Source organism: Meleagris gallopavo, chromosome Z (genome assembly GCF_905368555.1).
Source record: "Meleagris gallopavo chromosome Z, MGAL_WU_HG_1.1, whole genome shotgun sequence".
In the NCBI taxonomy this organism is placed as follows: Eukaryota; Metazoa; Chordata; class Aves; order Galliformes; family Phasianidae; genus Meleagris; species Meleagris gallopavo.
In genome coordinates, this window is record NC_139435.1 from 31,505,473 (window position 1) to 31,524,803 (window position 19,331).

At 39.0% G+C, this 19,331-nt stretch overlaps 1 protein-coding gene across 9 annotated transcripts in view; it reads right to left on the minus strand.

The window, feature by feature from the left end:
• NFIB (nuclear factor I B) overlaps positions 1-19,331 on the minus strand; it is a 176,914-nt gene that overhangs the window by 51,736 nt on the left and 105,847 nt on the right. For all 9 annotated transcript variants that reach the window (XM_085213825.1, XM_085213823.1, XM_085213830.1 and 6 more), the window contains exons 4-6: positions 11,483-11,551; positions 9,590-9,710; positions 7,765-7,883 (exon numbers count right to left, since the gene is read on the minus strand). In XM_085213825.1, coding sequence (XP_085069951.1) covers positions 7,765-7,883; positions 9,590-9,710; positions 11,483-11,551 — 309 coding nt within the window. The remainder of the gene's footprint in view (positions 1-7,764; positions 7,884-9,589; positions 9,711-11,482; positions 11,552-19,331) is intronic.

Here is a 19,331-nt window from a genome sequence, read left to right on the forward strand (position 1 = left end):
ATGACTTTATTGAGTAAATAACAGCCATTTCCAGAAATGCAAAAAAGCAAACTCTTTTGTAAAATTCTTATTGTGTCTCATACCGTATTTGTCTTTCTATCCTTCTTTCTGAACACTGTGTTACTCTTCAGTCATTCAGAATTTGAAGTGTACGTAAGCTGAAGGAAAAGTCAGGTTCCTACTCTGCCCGATAAATAACCTCATCATCTGCTACTCTGAATATTTGAGAAGATTATGAACCAGTCAAAAATTGGTCTAAAGCTGTTATGTGAGGACTGCTCTGAAAGTAATGCCTCCTGTTTTATTATGTCAGCCCACAAAATCAAGGGTGGATGTTGGCAGTACGGCAGTAGAGATCGAGCCTTCTCACCAATATTCCATTTGTTGCCATGTGGCAGATGGCAGCAGAGGGACAGTCTTACACAATGGCATCTGACATGGACGTGTGTAAGAAAAAAAGGTGTGTCACTGGATTCTTTCATGAGTAAAAACTGGCACCCATTGACATTTGTTGTGGATGTGAGCACAGCGAGGTGATGGGTGTTGTGTTTCAGTTGTGGTAATAGCAACAGAGGGGTCACCTCTGCTAGTGCAGGTTTTTACACGTGCAGAAAAAATGCATAGCTAATGTTGGTGACTGTGCTGGAAAATAGTGTTCTGTAGGTGAGAATTTCTTCAATCATATAGTGCTATTGTGCTCACTGTATCTGTTGTAGTTTCTATGGAAATTAATAGCAGGTATTGTTTTTGAAGCAACTTACAGAGAATTCTTTGGTATGGCTTTTCTTTCCTACCCAGTTATCATCTGTTATGCTGGCATCAGCACTGTGGAACTACAAATAGCATGAGCAAGGAAGATTTGTCTGCAAGGCTACAAATTGCATTCTTCTTTCTTTTTTTTCCACGTAGCAGAACGAGATTTTTTAGTGATTAATGAACAGACATTATGTCTTATTTTTAAAAAAAATCAGTGGTTCTTCTATGATAGGCTTTTTTAAAATTAATTCTATAGCAATAGACTTCTTTCTGTATTGTGTACTTTAAGTAATCTACTGGTACTTAAATGTTAAATTTATAAAGATGAAAATGCCCTTTTACATCTAGGGCTTAAAAAAAAAAAAAAAAGATGTAGAAAAATAGTTGAAGGAGTTTTTAAAAGCTATGTTAATTTAAAGGCAAAGAAAGAAAATAACCCATTAAAAGGACAGCAAAAACATCATCATAAAATCATAAAATCATAAAATGGCTTAGGTTGAAGAGGGCATTAAAAATCATCTGGTTCCAACCTTCCTGCCACGGACAGAGATGCCACCTGCTAAATCAGGCTGTCCAGGATCCCATCCAGCCTTGCCTTGAATGTCTCCAGGGATAGGGCATCAGCAACCTCTCTGGACAGCCTGTGCCAGTGCCTTACCACTCTCTGAGTAAAAAATTTCTTACTAACATCTAACCTAATTCTTCTCTCTTTTAGTTTAAAGCCATTCCCCCTTGTCCTATCACTGTCAGTGTAAAATATTGGTCACCCTCCTACTTGTAAGCTCCCTTCTAGAACACCACAGTGAGGTCTCCCCAGAGCCTTGTCACCTTGTCTTTTCCAAGCAGAACAAGCAGAAATCCCTCAACGTTTCTTCATAGGAGAAGTGGTCCAACCCTCTGATCATCTTTGTGGCCCTCTGGATCCATTCCAATGGATCCATGTCTTTCCTGTGCTGGAGGCCTGAGGCCTGGACACGGTACTCCATATGGGGCCTCAAATGGGCACAGTAGAAGGGAAGAATCATCTCCCTCACCCTTCTGGCCACTCAACTTCTGAAGCAGCCCAGAATACTATTCGCCTTCCAGACTGCAAGAGCACACTGCTGACTCATGCCCACCTTTTCATCCATCAGGACCACCAGGTCCTTTTCCACAGGCCCACTCTCAATCAGTTCTTCTGTATTTGTATCTGGGATCACCTCAACCAACATGCAACATGTTGCGCTTGGCTTTGTTAAATCTCACTAGGCTCTTGCATGTCCACTTATTGAAATGTCCAGGTCCCCCTGGATGGTGTTCCTCCCTTCTAAACTCATCTTAAACTGAGCAAAGAAGTTCATGCATGCAAAATATTTTGATCATCCATTACTGTGTGCGAGTGCTTTTAAGTCTGTACACAATATAAAAACAAAGCAACAAATATTATATTTGTATCCTCAGCAAGTATAAGCTGAAGCAGCTTAGAAAAATCAGTTCTGTGCAAAAACATCATATGGATGCATTTGATCCTAGAATGCTATTAGAAATCTAGGATTCTCTGTATGTGTACTTTGAAAAGTTACTCTTGATAAAAAGTACCCCTTCCTTACTGTCACTGAAATTATGAAAACTAATAAAGTGGCAGCATTTTATTACTGTGCACACAGTTAAAAGCAGAAAATTCAGCTTGAGCCCCAAGATATATATAAATATGTGTGTATATATATATATATATGTATATGCCCATACATTATTTAAAGAGTATTTTGGAATATTAAAAAATACAAAAGTAGATGTAAAGAAAGTTATTAACAAGACATAAACCACTTTAAAATATGCTTTGATAAACAAAAATGTAGAAAATTCATAGAAAGACATTTAACAGATATTCATCAAGGTATACTTTTGATAGATGAATACATCTGTTAGATGGAGATGGAATTTCTAAAGCATTAAACTTCAGAAGAAGCACCGGAAGCTGGAATAAAACCTGAGCTCATTCCACCACAGGCCACCAAAAAGTCAAGGTGATCTGTTACCTTTCTCAACTCCTGCACCACGTTAACTACTCCCTCTTTTAGTTCCCTTACTTCAGAAATGAGAATGTCCATCTTTGATGATCCTTGAGAAGAAGGCCCAAGAAGGAAAGAGCCATTGGGAAGAACCCCAATGGGGATGGAGTGTCCAGTGGATGGGGAGAAAGCAAAAGGGGACAAATGTCCAGAAGAGGAATATCCAGCAAAGGGGGTTGGGACCTGAGAATTGGAGGGTCCAACAGCTGCTGACCAATGAACAGATGAAGGTGATCCCGCTGTTTCAGTTTTAATAGTATGCTGGCATCTTGACTCTTGAATGCTGGTAGAGGTGGGTGAGATGTGAGGGAGGAAACATGATGGAGAAACTGCAAAATTAAAATTCACTTTGTTGTATATTGACATTTCTAGACACCTGGATACTAAGGAAATTCACATGAATCAGGATTTATGGCAACAGTGTGCACTGATAACAATGCCTGTTTTGTTGACATGCACAGTGTTCTAACTCCACAACAGTAAAATAGGTCTCAAGGATTACTGCTGAAATTGCCTGTAACTATGTTAATGAAGTTTGTCAAGCCAGCTCGTAGAAGGAAAGACATAGATGCATAAACTCTGCTCAATTTTTCTGATATTCCTGTTTTCCTATGATTTATGGATAAAGTATCTGATTTACTTATCGGTTAATAAATCAAGATGTTCAGAAGTTCTTAGCCTATTACCTCTGATGTATTTTTTGTTACAGCATGCGTAGCTACTTTTGTTACACTTTAAGTAACTTCCACTTCCAAATGGAGGATTTTTATTATTATTATTAAACTCTTCCTACACAGTTTTATCTTGCTAAGTATTGCAAAAGCACTATGAAAATTCAATCATGCAGCAATTTCAATCTATTTCACAAGATATTAGTACCTTATTGCAGGAAATGAGATTTTTTTTAAAAAAAAAAAAAAGACACATACAGAATTCAGTAACAGCAACTTGAAAAAAGGAAGGTTACAGAGATTTACAACAGACTTCTGTCTAGATAAATTTCCAATCAGTAGAAATGAAGCTAAGACATGAGGCAGACATTATTAACATCATTAAGACACTCATTTGGAAAAAATGAGTTACAAGAAAGAACAAATACCTTACGCAAGATCTGACAACACACAGAGAAATTGACCTCCCAATTGCCTTGTTTGATTTCTATTCCTAAATAATTCAACATCCTCAGGGACGATTCCTCGCTTTCTTAGGCTTTAGGATTTTTGGAGGATTAGTAATTTGGAAAGTAAATAGCAAAGGAAAGGTCTGGAGAAAATTTTGCAGTTATAATTCTGTCTGTGTGCTCTGCAACAAGACCTCACATATGTTTCAAAAATCACCAAAACTAGAAGCATTTTTTAACTATTTAAGTGTAGAAAAATAATGGCACAAACTACAGTATCTTTCTGCAATGATTAAGCATATATATACTCAAAACAGATAATGTAAATCCATGTAAATCCTTTTTTTTTAAAAATCGGGTTTTGCAAGCCTTTGAAGAGAAACTCAAAGACAGTATAATGATGCCACAAGCTTCTTTTTTTCTTCAGTAAGTATTTATAATATCATTTCATATACAAGTCAGATTTTATTTATATTACTGATTTTGGTTAATGGAAGGTTTTTTAGGTTTTATATGAGAATAATGGCTTTGACCAAACTTACACCGCCTAGAATTTCAACTTTTCAGATATGCTTACTTATTTCTACTTAGAATTGAGTCTTGAAACAGTTGACTTTCCCAAAATTTACCAAGAAATACAACTTTTGTTAAACTTATCAGGACATCCTGGAAGTAGTATGCCAGGGAAAAAACTGATAACAGTAAAAGGACAAACTCTGGAGCTTTACAACTGACTGTGGTATCAGGAAAATTTTAATGTAATTTGATTAGATTTTTCTTAATTTCACTAATGCCATATACTGGCCCAATCATGAATACTGAAGTCATGTTTCTATCCCTCATGATGTATGGCTATGCACTAGAGAATCTGTACAAACTATGAAGATCACAGCAGAAGCACTCATACAGTCATCTCTCCAGATGCTGACTTATCTACTGAACTTCATGATATATTCTTTTTTTATGTAAATGTCAAGCATCTGACAAATTTGCAATAGAAGAAGTATGCAAGGAGCTGCCACATACCCATTCCAGACTATACTGGTTACCAAGGGCAAGCACTGCAGACACTACCCAATAATGTTTCCCCAGCAGTAGGATAACCTCAGAAACTGGCTGAAGCCAAACATGATAGAGGGCAAAAGCCTTGTATTTCCTGCAGTAAAATACTCATCAGACTAGACAGTGGGATACTGGTGCCTTCACAAGAATGGGAGACATTCACATTCTCTCAAAGGCAACCTCGCTGACGGGTATCTGATAAAGTTCAACTCTGACCAGTAGTGCTGGAGATTAGGGTACTCAGACAAGAATGTAAACTCAAGCTAGTAGTTTCTCAGTTTTGGAAACACAAGCAGAGAGTCAAAGATTGCTTCAGTCCAAAACTCTGGCTCCCAATAGCACAGAAATTAAGTAAAGTAAAATTCATTGGAAATCCACTCAAGCAATCAGAACAATAGTACTGTTTATTGCTGATAAATGAGGGATGAAGCAGGCAGGTAAAACTGAACAAATTCACAGAGTACAGTTCTTAGCAAGCAAAATGACCTAATGAGCTAAAACACAACTGAGACAGCTGGGAACTATGGAGATCACCTATGAAAGGTTCTTTCAGCAAGCTTTCATGTAGCACTGCATTTCTTGGAAGCTCCTACAGCTCACACAGAAGCATAAAGGGATTGAAACTAGCTCAGAGAAGAACCTTATGCTGTTTTACCATTACCACAAAAACTATTTTAAAGCAAAAAAAAAAATAAATTAGTTGCGTTGAGGTTGACTCTTGACTCTTATGGGAATAATAACAAAGATATAATCACAAAACAGGTAACAATTGAAGAGAATGCTCTGCACAAGGGATAAAACCACTGTTCTTCAGTTTTTGCAGAGCCAACAGCAAGATTTTTTAAAAAATTGACAGCAAATGCTACAAACAGATAGAAATAAGAAGGAGCCCTCAAGAGGAATAATGAAATATAAAAGAAACAACGGAGAAAAAAGACAAGCAAGCAACTGTGTGAGAGAAACGCGGGTCAAAGAGTAGAGATGAGAGCGTAGGTAAGAGAGTAGGAAGAAACGGATTAAAAGGAGATCAGCTATAGCCAAAATGTGAAGAAAAAAAAAAACTGACTAGATCAAATACTGATGCTACCTTGCATGCACAGATGAAAGAGAAAACTTAAAAATAATAACAGAAAAAGCTTAAAGCAATATAAAATTATGGAACACAAGGGTTTTGCACTTGAGTCAAGGTAAGACTAGGTATCTTACAGACTGGAAAAGAATTCCTTGAGAGTATCCCTTCCGAGAAGGGCTTAGAGGTTATGATGAAAAACTTAGCATGAGCCAGCACTGTGTGTGTATTTGCAGCCTGAAAGGCCAATGGTATCATGGGCTCCTTCAGAAGAGAGGTGACCAGCAGGGTGAGTTAGATGATTGTCCCCTTCTGCTCCACCCTCATGAGGCCTCATCTGGAGTGCTGCGTCCAGATCTAGGGCCCCCAGCACAGGAAAAATGTGGAGCTTTTGGAGCAGGTCCAGAGGAGGGCCATGAAGATGATCAACGGTCTTGAGCACTTCTCCTATGAAGACAGGCTGAGGGAGCTGGGCTTAGCTCAGTTTGGAGAAGAGAAGGCTACAGTGAGACGTCATTATGGCCTTCTAGTATTTAAAGGGAAATTATAATCAGGAGAAAAATCAACATTTTACATGGATCGTTAGATAGGACAAGGGATAATGGTTTTAAATGAAAGAAGAGAAGATTAAGAGAAGATGTGATGGAAGAAGCAGAAGGAATCTTTTCACTGGGAGACTGGTGAGGTGCTGGAACAGGCTGTCCAGAGAAGCTGTGGATGCCCCATCCCTAGAGGTGTTCAAGGCCAGGTTGGATGGGGCAACCTGACCTACTACTTGACCAGGCACTCGGCAGCCCTGCCTGCAGCAGGGGAGTTAGAACTCAGTGATATTTGAGGTCCCTTCCAATCCAAGCCTTGCTATGATTCTATGATTATTTGATCTGTGCTGAAGAAACAAGATCAATTATGAACATGGAGAAAATTAAGGCAAACATCAGAAGATCAGCAAAGGAAGCAGCTGCATGTTTTCTATTTCATTTATACATATTGTACTGTGCATTTTCACAATCTCCAGAGAGCTGCTGCATGTCAATCATAGGACCCATTAACCAATACATGTAAGTTTATTCAAGCTTTCACATCGCAAAAGTGATGGGAAATACTACACTGCCACTGAGGTTTATGAAAAACTAAGCTAACATAAAGAAAGTTATAACAAATAACTTCAATGTTTTGACAGTCATCATTTTTCTGTCTGAACAAACATGTTCTTCACCCCTGATAATCTAAAATATGGCAACATTTATCAATACCCTGTGAGGGCTCTTAGTGGCTTATTGGACCTATTCTAAGTCACAGACTATAAACTAAATATACGTATGGGAGAATGCATTATGGTAAAGCAAAAGCTGTGTAAACTAGCACTGTCTCAATCACTGCATGGAGATATTTTCTTCTTTACTGAAATCTTGCTGGGGTGATCGCAGCTTCATTATACAATAACAAGTACTTCATTTATAGCAGCTCACTTCAAATAATAGATAAGGCATCCACAACACTGAAACACCATCATCTGATTGTTCATACCTTGTCCTGTTTTTTTTAACTAGAAGACCAGCAAATCCACCTCTCACATTAAAAAAAAAAAAAAAAAAAAAAAGATTCTTCTAAAAACCATGAATTTATTGCATTAATGCAAAGGCAGATGCAGGTATTTATTGTATACTGGAATATACTTTGAGATAAAATTGTCCTGTATTACTCACCTTGATCTCTTTCATGCCATGTCCGACTTCCCGCAGCTGGCGAGTTTGGAGAAGGATAAAAGTCTCCTGTCGGGCTTGGCTCCATATTCTCATCTATGGAGATAGTTTTGGGTCTTTTGCTGTTGAAGTAATGTCAGGTTTGGCAGTGAGAATGATACACAGATAGGAATGATATATAAACTTTGTATTTCAACAAAAATATTGAATAGAATGTAATCCAGGCATATAAAGCACGAAAGCTTGGATTTTAGAACTTTTGCAAACAAACATAGAATCTGTTATGTAATAGAGTAATTTGGGCAGGTGATTGCATTTTTCACGTCACTTAATATTTCAGAGATGGCCTGATTGGGTAGCACTGAAAAGCTGTAATTCTTCTCCATCTACCAGAGCAGCTGAGCAACTGAGAAAACAGTTCCTGTAACCTACCAATGAAAAGTTTTCTCATGAGAATATTAAACACAGAAATCACAAAAGCAAAATAAAGTACTGGAAAAGGGTTACTAGTAAAGTTGTCCTATTTTCAGCTGATTTTCTGCATAGTGGCATGTGTGTTGCTATGTATTGGCTACAAGAGAAAAATGGTGTTGTTAAAATAACATGTAGTTATTGCTGAAGAATGATGTGCAGAGCCATGGACATCTCGTACTGTCCTACAGTAGGGGAGCTGTGATGGATAAAGGGAAGAGGGGACAGAGCCACAGCTATCTTAAGCTGGCCAAAGGGATAATCAATATAATGTGCATTATGCAAAAAAAATAAATAAACACTAAGGAGAGTTGGCTAGGGAGGCAGCCACTGCTCAGGAACTGTATATACTGTATTACTATTATTTCTCTTTTCCTTTTCTGTCTTAGTAAATACTTCTTATCTGAAGACTTAAATTCTACCCTTTTTTCCCCAGTTCTTTCCCTAATCCCACTGGGAATGGAAGGCTGCGTGGTGCTCAGCTGCCCACTGGGATCAACCACAACAAAGGTCAAGGTAAAACAGAAAGTTTTGTGACTGCTAATAAAAGAAAAACATAGCTTATTGTATTCTGCCAGGTCAAAATTCTAAGCTTTTCAAAGAGCTATAACCTGAAACAAGACTTTTCATTTTAGATTAATTTAATTGAAGACAAAAGGCCCATATTTCTTATCCCTATATAAAATGAGGCAGCACTTCCATACAGTGAAGTCATATTTCTCTGTAACAATAAATACTGAAGCTGCAATGCTGACTAACAAAGAAAATCAAGATGAAATTTTTAGTGGTGTTATTACTACCACCACTATTATTATTACCATAGACTGTGAAAATGAATTTATTCTTTTTTAAATGTACCAAGTGATCTGACCATCTGAAAATATAATTGAATAAGTGGGGGATCATTAACTCAATAACAGAGTTCTAGGCACTAGTGGAATAGCTATTTTCTGACAGTCATATTAAATGCTGTTCCACTGTGCAGACATTTCCAGAGTCCCTGGAGTGCAGAAACCAAGAGGATGAGAGATCCTGAAGTAGTTGTGATTTCATGGTACGTCAGTCAGCTGGAGACAGACAAACAGCAACAGGATTTATGACAGACAGTACATGATCAGGGACCCGAAAGGAGGACAAAGCAAGTTCTCCACCTCCATGGGTCTGCCAGCTGGTCTGGAGGTACAGAACCAGGTGTTTCTCAGAGTCAGAAGAAAGGAGCTTGCTGAACCAAGATATGAGTCCCTCAGGTCAAACATGGAGATTCCAGAGAAAAATCACACACTACTCCTCAATCCACATGTGCTGTGAACCACTTGTCCCCCACTGACTCACACTAGTATTTATTTCAAGTTTTTACCTGCTTGGTGGAGAGGATAAAGACCTCTGCAGATTTATACCAGAATTCATATCATGGTAATACGGTTGGCTCGGAAGTTCTCCAATTGGGAAGTTCACTCCAGTTCCTTGGGTTATAGGTGCTGAAAAACATACCATTACAAAGAGTCAGAGATAATCTTCTATCTTTTTAGCCATCTTTTCATTTTTAACACCAGGAAGAACATCAAGATGTTGCTATGTGCATCTAATTTTCTGCCTCTGGCAGAAACCAAGTACAGACAAGTTTTATCAGTGTTCATATATCTAAAAAGTAAAATACCTTCCCCAGTCCCTAGAAATCCCTTAGCATTATTTGTTGTACGTGTTTGTTTTATAATGGATAACCTAGAGTGATCAATGTGAAAAAGATAATAAAACCTTTACCTTTAGTTTGGAGAAAAAGAAGCTCAAGGGTGACCTTATCGCTCTCTCCAACTATCTGAAGAGAGGATGTGGTGACGTGGTGGTTGGCCTCTTCTCCCATGTAATTAGCAATAGGACTAGAGAGAATGGCCTCAAGTTGCACCAGGGGAGATTCAGGTTGGATGTTAGGAAATAACTCCCCTAGAGAGAGGTCAGGTGCTGAAATTGGCTGCCCAGGAAGGTGGTCATTCACCATCCCTGGAGGTGTTCAAGAAACATTTAGATGTTGTGGTGAGGGACATGGTCTAGTAGGAAATACTGATGATAGGTAGATGTTTGGACTTCCTGATCTTGGAGGTCTTTTCCAACCTTGGTGATTCTATGATTCTAAGGTTCACTAGTTGGACTTTCACAATGAATGGGGAAGGGCTTATACAGAGATCTCGTATTGTCTATAGAAGTACTGAAATAACTGGAAAGAACAAACCTGGGGACACAAAACCTCTTTTCATTTATGTTAAATCTTTGCATTAATAGTAGCGTGCTGTGGTAACAGCATGTTGTGCCACCTTCTTTTTCTTTCACCCAGGGCCACAAGTACTGCTTTGCATATGTACACCTACCTACAAATACACATACACTCATTGTTATCTTCACCTTCTTACAGAGCCTGTGTACCATGCATTTTAGCATTTCAAGAATAAATTACATATTGTACATTGTGGTATATTTACCTTTATTCACTGTCTGTGCATTGTGCATTTTAACTACCTTTGGCACTTAAAAGAATAATTGCATGTTGTGTAATATATCTGAAGGTTTGTATTTTTCCTGACAGTTAAAATACAACTCTGCTGCGGCTTGAGGTTAAACAAATACGTGGTAAGAAATCCCACAGAAACCACATTCTTCAAAGCTTATTATTAGAAGTATATCATGTATTACAGCTGCAAAAGGTATGATTTTCTAGGGTAACTAGAATATTGATTCTTTTTTAATCTGAATGGCCCAATACTTTTAAATGTATTTAACCACTTAACAGCTACAAACAAAGCTGTATTTCATTGACCCACAATCTTCTAAAACAGCAAAAACATAACTTCAACAGGAATAGAGAGAAAGAAAAAAAGTGTGTTACTGTTGCAGGATGACAATGTTCAGTATTTTCCTGAAGATTTAATATGACCTTAATTGCTGAATATTAATTTCTGACCATGGCGAATGACATAACGCTTACAACTCAAGCTCTATGAATACATCAAGCAGCCTGTCCTGATACGAACTAGTTTCTATGCAAAATTTGAACAGAGCATTTCAGAGTATTCTGTCTCACTGTTTTGTTGGTGTGGGTTTGTTTTGGTTTTGCTTGTTTGTTTTTTTTTTCTCGTATATTTGCGTGCGTAAGATTTCTGATGCCAAAATAAAGCAAGCCAAGGGAAGAGAAGGGAAAAGACCAGAATCAAGAAAAAATCCTTGATTTAGAAGTGGTTAAGTGCAAATATGGACTTACTTCTGGACACTCTCACAAGTTCTGACACGTTGAACACTCCAGATTTTACAAAACTGTCCTCAAGGTACACTGAAAAAGATCATAATAACAAAATCAGTATAGTGAGAAGATTAATAAATAACTACAGAAAAATGTATACACAAGGTAACAACAGTATTAGCAGAGTACTGAAACTATAGTACGTAGAACGAATTACACTGAAAGCTGCTCACAAAATCAAATGAAAGCTGAGATTCAGGAAGAGGTACTAAATTTTCAAGGAGCTGTGGGAAAGCAACTCTTTAATACATACATGAAAACTAACAAACAGCATATTGTGTTCCTAATTAACCATCCAGAAACAACCTAAAAATTAGTTCCTTTCATTACTGTCTTTAATTTTTAAGTCAGTATTGAATTAAGAACTGGAATTAAGGACAATGCAGCAGTTGTGTCCTGGTATACATTTCTTAGACAATAACTTGACTGTCATTCTGCTGACAGTGACTTTACCACCTTAGTTATCAAATTATCACATCTAAGGCAGACAAGAATTTTATTGTTGTTTCCAATAAAAGCCAGAACTAGGCAAAACAACCTGTAAATTCAGGGGGATGCTGAAGTATAGGCACCTAGAAATCTGCATCTGTGAAGACATACACCATCAGAGGCCAAAATGGCCTCTGCTTATTTATTCTAAGATAAATGTATATGACACAGTCCCCTTTTCTTGAAGTTTTGGCACACCTTGGGGGTCAGCAGCAAGACCAGCAAATGATCAATAGCTATTCCAGTAATGTAACTATATACTGTAAAAAAAGGGAGCTGAGAAACCCAGCTTTCTGTGGAAGTCTCACACTGAAAATCATTGCATGCTGACCTAACTGAACGTGAGATCACATGACAAGGCCCTTATAGGTAGGAATGACATTCATTTGCTACTGGAATTATTTGGATCCAAACTTTGCACACATTGCTGCTGTAACAGTTATTACTGATTATTTTTGTCATGCAAGAAGGTGCATCAAAAATTGCTTACTGTGCTTCTCTAGCCTCTTTTCTAGATTAACACAGTTCGTTTCTGTTGGAAATCTGTTGTTAGATTTCTGTTCCAAATGTTAGAACGTGTAAAAGTCCTAACCAACAAAACAAGCACAAAAGTAAAAAATTCACCTGCGAATACTGATGTCATTAGGTTTCTTTTGGCAATTGCTACTTTCTTCAAATGATTTTTAAAAATGCTGCCACTATAATCAGAATTTTGACTGTAAAATTATGCTTCACTGGAGAGTTCCATCCTTGGTACTGCTGGAGAAACCTCTACTTACTTTTAGGGATCAAATAAGTATAGCTGAGGGAAAAAAGATCATTTATCACTACTTTTCAATCTTATTGGCCCCAGAGATCCTCTGCACGTTATTTACCAAGTAGAGGTATAAATAGTGCACCAAACAACTGAGACACAAAGAGTGTGAACACTTTCAACTAAGCACATTTGTTATAGTCTCTCTGACATCTCTGTTACAGTAAGACCTGTAAGCCAGTCTCAGTTTTCTCAGGATGAAAAATCACAGGATGAACTGCAGTGGGCGTGCAGAGCACCAAAGGTCTGTGGAACCATACAGTGATACAACAATCATTGTCACTTCATATGATGTCTTTATTTCCAGCAGCAGTTCTATGGACCTCCCTCTCTCCCGCTTTCTCTCAACAATTTCTCTCCATATCTATTACTTTTTCCTCTATTATTTCTAAAAAAAAAAAATCCTTGTACCTTTCTCTTTCATATTCTACATTCTTTTGCATTCTTTCTTCATATTTTCTATTTGGATGGCAAAATGATATGGCTTCTCAAATATTTATTTCTTTATTTGACAAAACTTGGCATACTCATATCATTTAAAAGTTACAAAGACTTGATGTTTCTTTCTCCTTTCTTCCTTAGATCTCATTTTTCAATCTAAGAATTGACAAGTCAGACAAAGAATAGTAATTTCTCTGACAGTCACAATCTTTCCCTTCTCTGTCTATTTCCTTCAGCAGAAACAGTATGGTGTGCTGCATGGATGGGAGATTTCCAAAGGGAAATTTGGTTTCATGTTTTTATTTGGCCTGTATGTGAAGTGTGGCTTAAAGCCAGTGTACAAACATGCAGCCAGCTCTGGAATTGGTAATGAGACAAGACCAAAATTCTGTGCAGCTTATTCAAATGCCTCTACTTTGAAGGACATCTTCAATCACTCAAGCTGGGCTGAGATAAGAAGACTTTTACCAAAGTGTATATTAGTCAAGCTATCATTGCAGTGAAAACAATGAGTACCAAAGTTCATCATATTGGAAAGAAAAAAAAAAAGAAGGAAAATGTTCATCTAGAATTTTAAATATAAGAGTGCACATGTATACACGCTTGTGTACCACACATACATGGAGTCTTCAGTCTTCAGTCTCGCAAATTTTCAGGTTTTTTTACTGATAATATTTAGGGTGCATAACTTAAAGAGCAATGTAACATGTTTCTCTCTTTGTGATAGTGGAATGGGAGCAGAAAAAAAAAGAAAAAAAGTGTGCAACCACTACTGACAAGCCAGTCATTGCAAGATATACTGTTGACTAATGAATCACTTTCACCCAGGTTTCATAAGAAACAATGACACCCACATATATCTGCAAATACTTTCCTTAAAATTAGGATGGGAAAGGAAAATGTACACCTACTGTCAATCTCAATCAACTTAAAAAACAGCTTGATTTTTTTTCAGTGTGTAAAGTGACAAAATATTACCAAAAAATTGCCGTGACAAGAAACACTCCTCACAGGCACTGAGCGACTTCATTATACACTTGGTTTTCTAATGGGGAAGTTTAATGTCAGTGGTGCCTGAGAATGCAGAAAAATAATCATAAACATGGTATGTTTAGTTCCAGCATCACTGGATTTTGATAGTTTTAGCCAGCTAGGAAACCAAACTCTTGTGGATACATTGCAAAACTGTTCTTAGCTCCCAGCTGTGCATAATAAAAACGTTTTGTGCCATTAAACTGCTATAATTTGTGACAGAAAGGTACTCTACATATGACAAGGAATAAACAGCAAGATTTTGTATGGAGCAGGACAACTCTGTAAGGCATTTTGATTTTTATGATGTTAGACAATGTTTTTTTATCTTGTGAAACTGGTCTTCCTACTGAACAAGATATAACATTCATATTCACATCATTACACTGGAGAAGAGAAGACTCTGGGGAGACCTCATTGTGGCCTTCCAGTACTTGAAGGGAGTGTATAAGCAGGGAGGGGAATGGCTATTTACGAGGGTGGATACTGGTAGGACAAGGGGAAATTGTTTTAAACTAAGGCAGGGGAGATTTAGGTTAGGTATTAGGAAGAAGTTCTTTACACAGAGGGTGGTGACACTGGAACAGGTTGCCCAAGGAGGTTGTGGATGCCCCACATCCACATTTCATTATCCCTTTCATTATCCTTTTTTTTTCCAGAATAGTCATTTATGAAAAACACATTTACCAAAATTAATACTACTGTGACGAGACTGATGCAATTAAGAGTAAAATATAAACAGGTCAAGCCAAGCAGCAGTTCTGATCAAATTTATCTCATATTGTTGGCAATCCAGAAAAACCTTTGGTAATTCTCCAACTGCTACTAGAGCAACTTCTGTCTCAGTCATTATACATCTTCCTGTTTATTCCCGCATCATGCATTCAATAGCTAAAGTATAGCTATAACCTTCAACAGGTTATGATTTAAAATGGAGAAAAGATTGCTAAAAACTATTGAAATATATTTTCAGTTTGTACTTACATGTACTGTGCAGGGTTTGCTGTCAAATTACTTAAAAGCTTACCAGTGATGCAGGTTTTACAAATCTTTAACCAGCCTCTTTAATGCCTTCTGATTTAATTGTACTTTTATGGATATAATGTCAGTTTACGTTCTGCTATATATTGCTAAAAAATAAAATTTATTATTGGTATCATTAAATATCTATTTTTTCATTGATACAAACTTGAGTTTGATAAACTAATAAGGCAGGAGTGAGGAATCAATAAGTGCAGGAAATAACTTTACAGAATAACAGAATTGTAGGGGTTAGAAGGGACCTACAGAGACCATCGAGACCAACCCCCCTGCCAAAGCAGGTTCCCTACACCAGGTCGCACAGGTAGGCGTCCAGGAGAGACTTGAATATCTCCAGAGAAGGAGACTCCACAACCCCCTTGGGCAGCCTGTTCCAGTGCTCCGTCACCCTCACCGTGAAGAAGTTCTTACGCACATTCGTGCGAAACTTCCTACGCTGCAGCTTATGTCCGTTTCCCCTCATCCTGTCTCCACGTACCACTGAAAAGAGACTGGCCTCACTGCTATGGCCACCACACCTCAGATATTTATAAACCTGGATCAGGTCCCCTCTCAGTCATCTTTTCTCAAGGCTAAACAGACCCAGTTCACTTAGCCTTTCTTCATAGGGAAGATGCTCCAGGCCTTTCACCATCTTTGTGGCCCTCCGCTGGACTCTTTCCAAGAGATCCCTGTCTTTTTTGTACTGGGGAGCCCAGAACTGGACACAGTACTCCAGATGAGGCCTTACCAGGGAAGAGTAGAAGGGGAGGATCACCTCCCTCGACCTGCTGGACACGCTCTTCTTAATGCACCCCAGAAAGCCATTGGCCTTTTTGGCCACGAGAGCACACTGCTGGCTCACGGCCAACCTGTCGTCCACCAGGACGCTCAGGTCCCTCTCTGCAGAGCTCCTCTCCAGCAGCTCATCCCCCAGCCTGTATTGGTGCATGCAATTATTCCTCCTTAGGTGTAAGACCCTACACTTGCTTTTGCTGAACCTCATTCAGTTTCTTACTGCCCAGCTCTCCAGCCTGTCTAGGTCTCGCTGAATGGCAGCACAGCCTTCAGGCGTGTCAGCAAATCCTCCCAACTTCGTATCATCAGCAAATTTGCCGAGGGCGGCCACTATCCCCTCATCAAGGTCATTGATGAAGATGTTGAACAAGACCGGACCCAGCACAGACCCCTGGGGGACACCACTGGTTACAGGTCTCCAGCCAGACTCTGCACCACCAACAACGACCCTCTGCGTTCTGCCAGTCAGCCAGTTCTCAACCCACCTCACTGTCCACTCATCTATCCCACATTTCCTCAGCTTTGTTATAAGGATGTCGTGGGAGACAGTATCAAATGCCTTTCTAAAATCAAGGTAGACTACATCTACCGCTCTTCCCCCATCCACCCAGCGTGTGACAGCATCATAGAAGGCCACCAGGTTGGTCGAGCACGACCTCCCCTTGGTGAACCCATGCTGACTACTTCTGATAGTTGTCTGGAGATGGTATCCAGCGCAAGCTGTTCCATCACCTTTCCAGGGACGAAGGTGAGGCTGACAGGCCTATAATTACCCGGATCTTCCTTCTTGCCCTTTTTGAAGACTGGAGTGACATTGGCTATCCTCCAGTCTTCAGGGACCTCCCCTGTTATCCAAGACCTCTCAAAAATGATGGAGAGCGGTTTGGCAATGACCTCCGCCAGCTCCCTCAGCACATGTGGATGCACCCCATCAGGTCCCCATGGACTTGTGGACCTTAGTACTGCCTAGGCGCTCACGCACGTCCTCTTTCCTGACTAAAGGGAAGTCTCCCATTCCCCAGACCCTCTCCCTAACCTCCAGAGTGTGGGAAACCTGAGGGAGAGCCTTTTCACTGAAGACGGAAGTAAAGAAGGCATTCAGTATCTCTGCCTTCTCAGCATCCCCCGTTATCAGAACCCCCCCCTCACTTAGTAAGGGGCCCACATTCTCTCTAGTTTTCCTTTTGCTGTTAACATACGTGAAGAAGCCTTTTTTTATTATTCTCTATCACTTTAGCCAGATTCAATTCCAGGCGGGCTTTAGCCTTCCTCGTTGCATCCCTGCAGGCCCTGACTACATTCCTATATTCTTCCCAAGCGATCAGACCCTTTTTCCACATTTCATGGACCTTCTTCTTCCCTTTGAGCTTGCGCATGAGCTCCTTGCTCATCCACACAGGTCTCCTGCCACCTTTTCCCGATTTCTTGCTCACAGGGACGCACCAATCCTGAGTTTGGAAGAAGAGATGTTTAAATGCTGACCAGCTCTCAGAGGCCCCCTTATCTTCTAACACCCAAGCCCAAAAATGGGATAGCTCCAAGTAGGTCCCAGAAGAGATCGAAGTTGGCTCTCCTAAAGTCCAGGGTAGCAATCCTATTTATTGCTTTGCTTCTTCCACTCAGGATCTTGAACTCCACCGTCTCGTGATCACTACAACCCAAACTGCCCCCAATCTTTACTTTCTTAACAAGTCCATCCCTGTTGGTGAGAATAAGGTCCAGTAACACCTCTCCCCGAAATTTGTATTAAAGTACTCTAACTTTTGGACCTTTAAAAAGGGAAATTATAAAGCAATAGGTAAACTTAATAGCAGTGAGTCAGGTCAACATTAGGAATAACTGTCAGAAGAGAGGATGGAAGCCTCAGTCTAAATACTAAGAAAGCTGAAACTTGACTTTAAACTAGGTGACATAGTATTTCTCCAGTTTCTGAAATTGTTATAATTACAGGTTAAACAATTTTGTTGTATTGCTTCTTTTTTCACTTCTTTGAAATCAAACCTTTAAAGACCAGCTCTTAATGATCTCTATAGCATCAACCTCTACAGAAAGTTCTATCTTCAGTAGGAATGCTACTGGAGTGCAGCTACTATTTATAATTAAAAGGATGGTGGTCTCACATTATAACTTATCATAGAGTCTAGCGAACTTGCAGTTTATTTTCTCATTGCATACATTTTGAAAACTGTAACTTAAAAGAGTACCAGAAGCTGATTCTCACAGGCCAAGAATTGCTTATGGGCAGTTAATTGCATATAGCACAAGCCAAGGATTGACAGAAAAGACTTCAGTAGTGATGTCAGTTGAAACACTTGAATTAATATCCTGTCCAGAAAATGAGGCTATTTTGGTTATCACATGATTGTCTCTGACCTTGTTGCGTAGTTGCATCACCACCATTTCTCAGGCTTTTTTTTTTCTCTGAAGTGATGCCATCCCTGGGACAGTGAAAAAACACTCTGCAAAAAGATCCCAGCTCCACTGAGCATTTTAGCACAGTAAGGCCTGAGAAGTTGTCTGTGCCATTATCAAGAACAAATGAGATTTTCCATACTGTGACATTAATAACCAGAATTGTAATTGTCTTCAGTGTCGCAGTAATTTCAAGATGTAAACATCTAGCTTAATTGAATCTGTAATCCATGTGCTGAAATACAAGAGGTGAGCTGGCCTGAAATCTAGTAAGGAAAAGAAAGGGTGACTAATACAAATGCCTAGTGCCTTCCACTCCAGAGAGCCTCAGACCACATCCACAAGCCAAGGTTTTATAGATGTTGGTGGATCTGTTTCTTTTCATGTGTAAGACTGTCAGTCAGTATCAAAAAAGGAACTTTCTGGTGCCAAAGCAGCTTTTTGGAGTTCTAACTTGCAGATTATTTTTAGAAAATTCTTGTTCTGTATACGTTTTGAAGTAAAAAACAGTATGTTCACCACTGAACACAACTGCTTCAGAAGTGAAAGCAGCAATATTTACACACTAGGTTCATAAAGAAGGATAATCCATTAGAATGAAAATTCTTAAGTAAATCTAAACCCATAGACAGCAAAATTCACACCAAAATTCAAACCTGCATGCAAAACAAAAAATACCCCTGGAAAAAGGGTCTGTGCAATCTGTGAAGGTTTCTGATTGTCAAGATAGCTCAACTGCCTCCCAGAACACCACACACAAATGGTGTGGATCTGAGAGCAAAAAGAGGTAAGGACATTACCTCT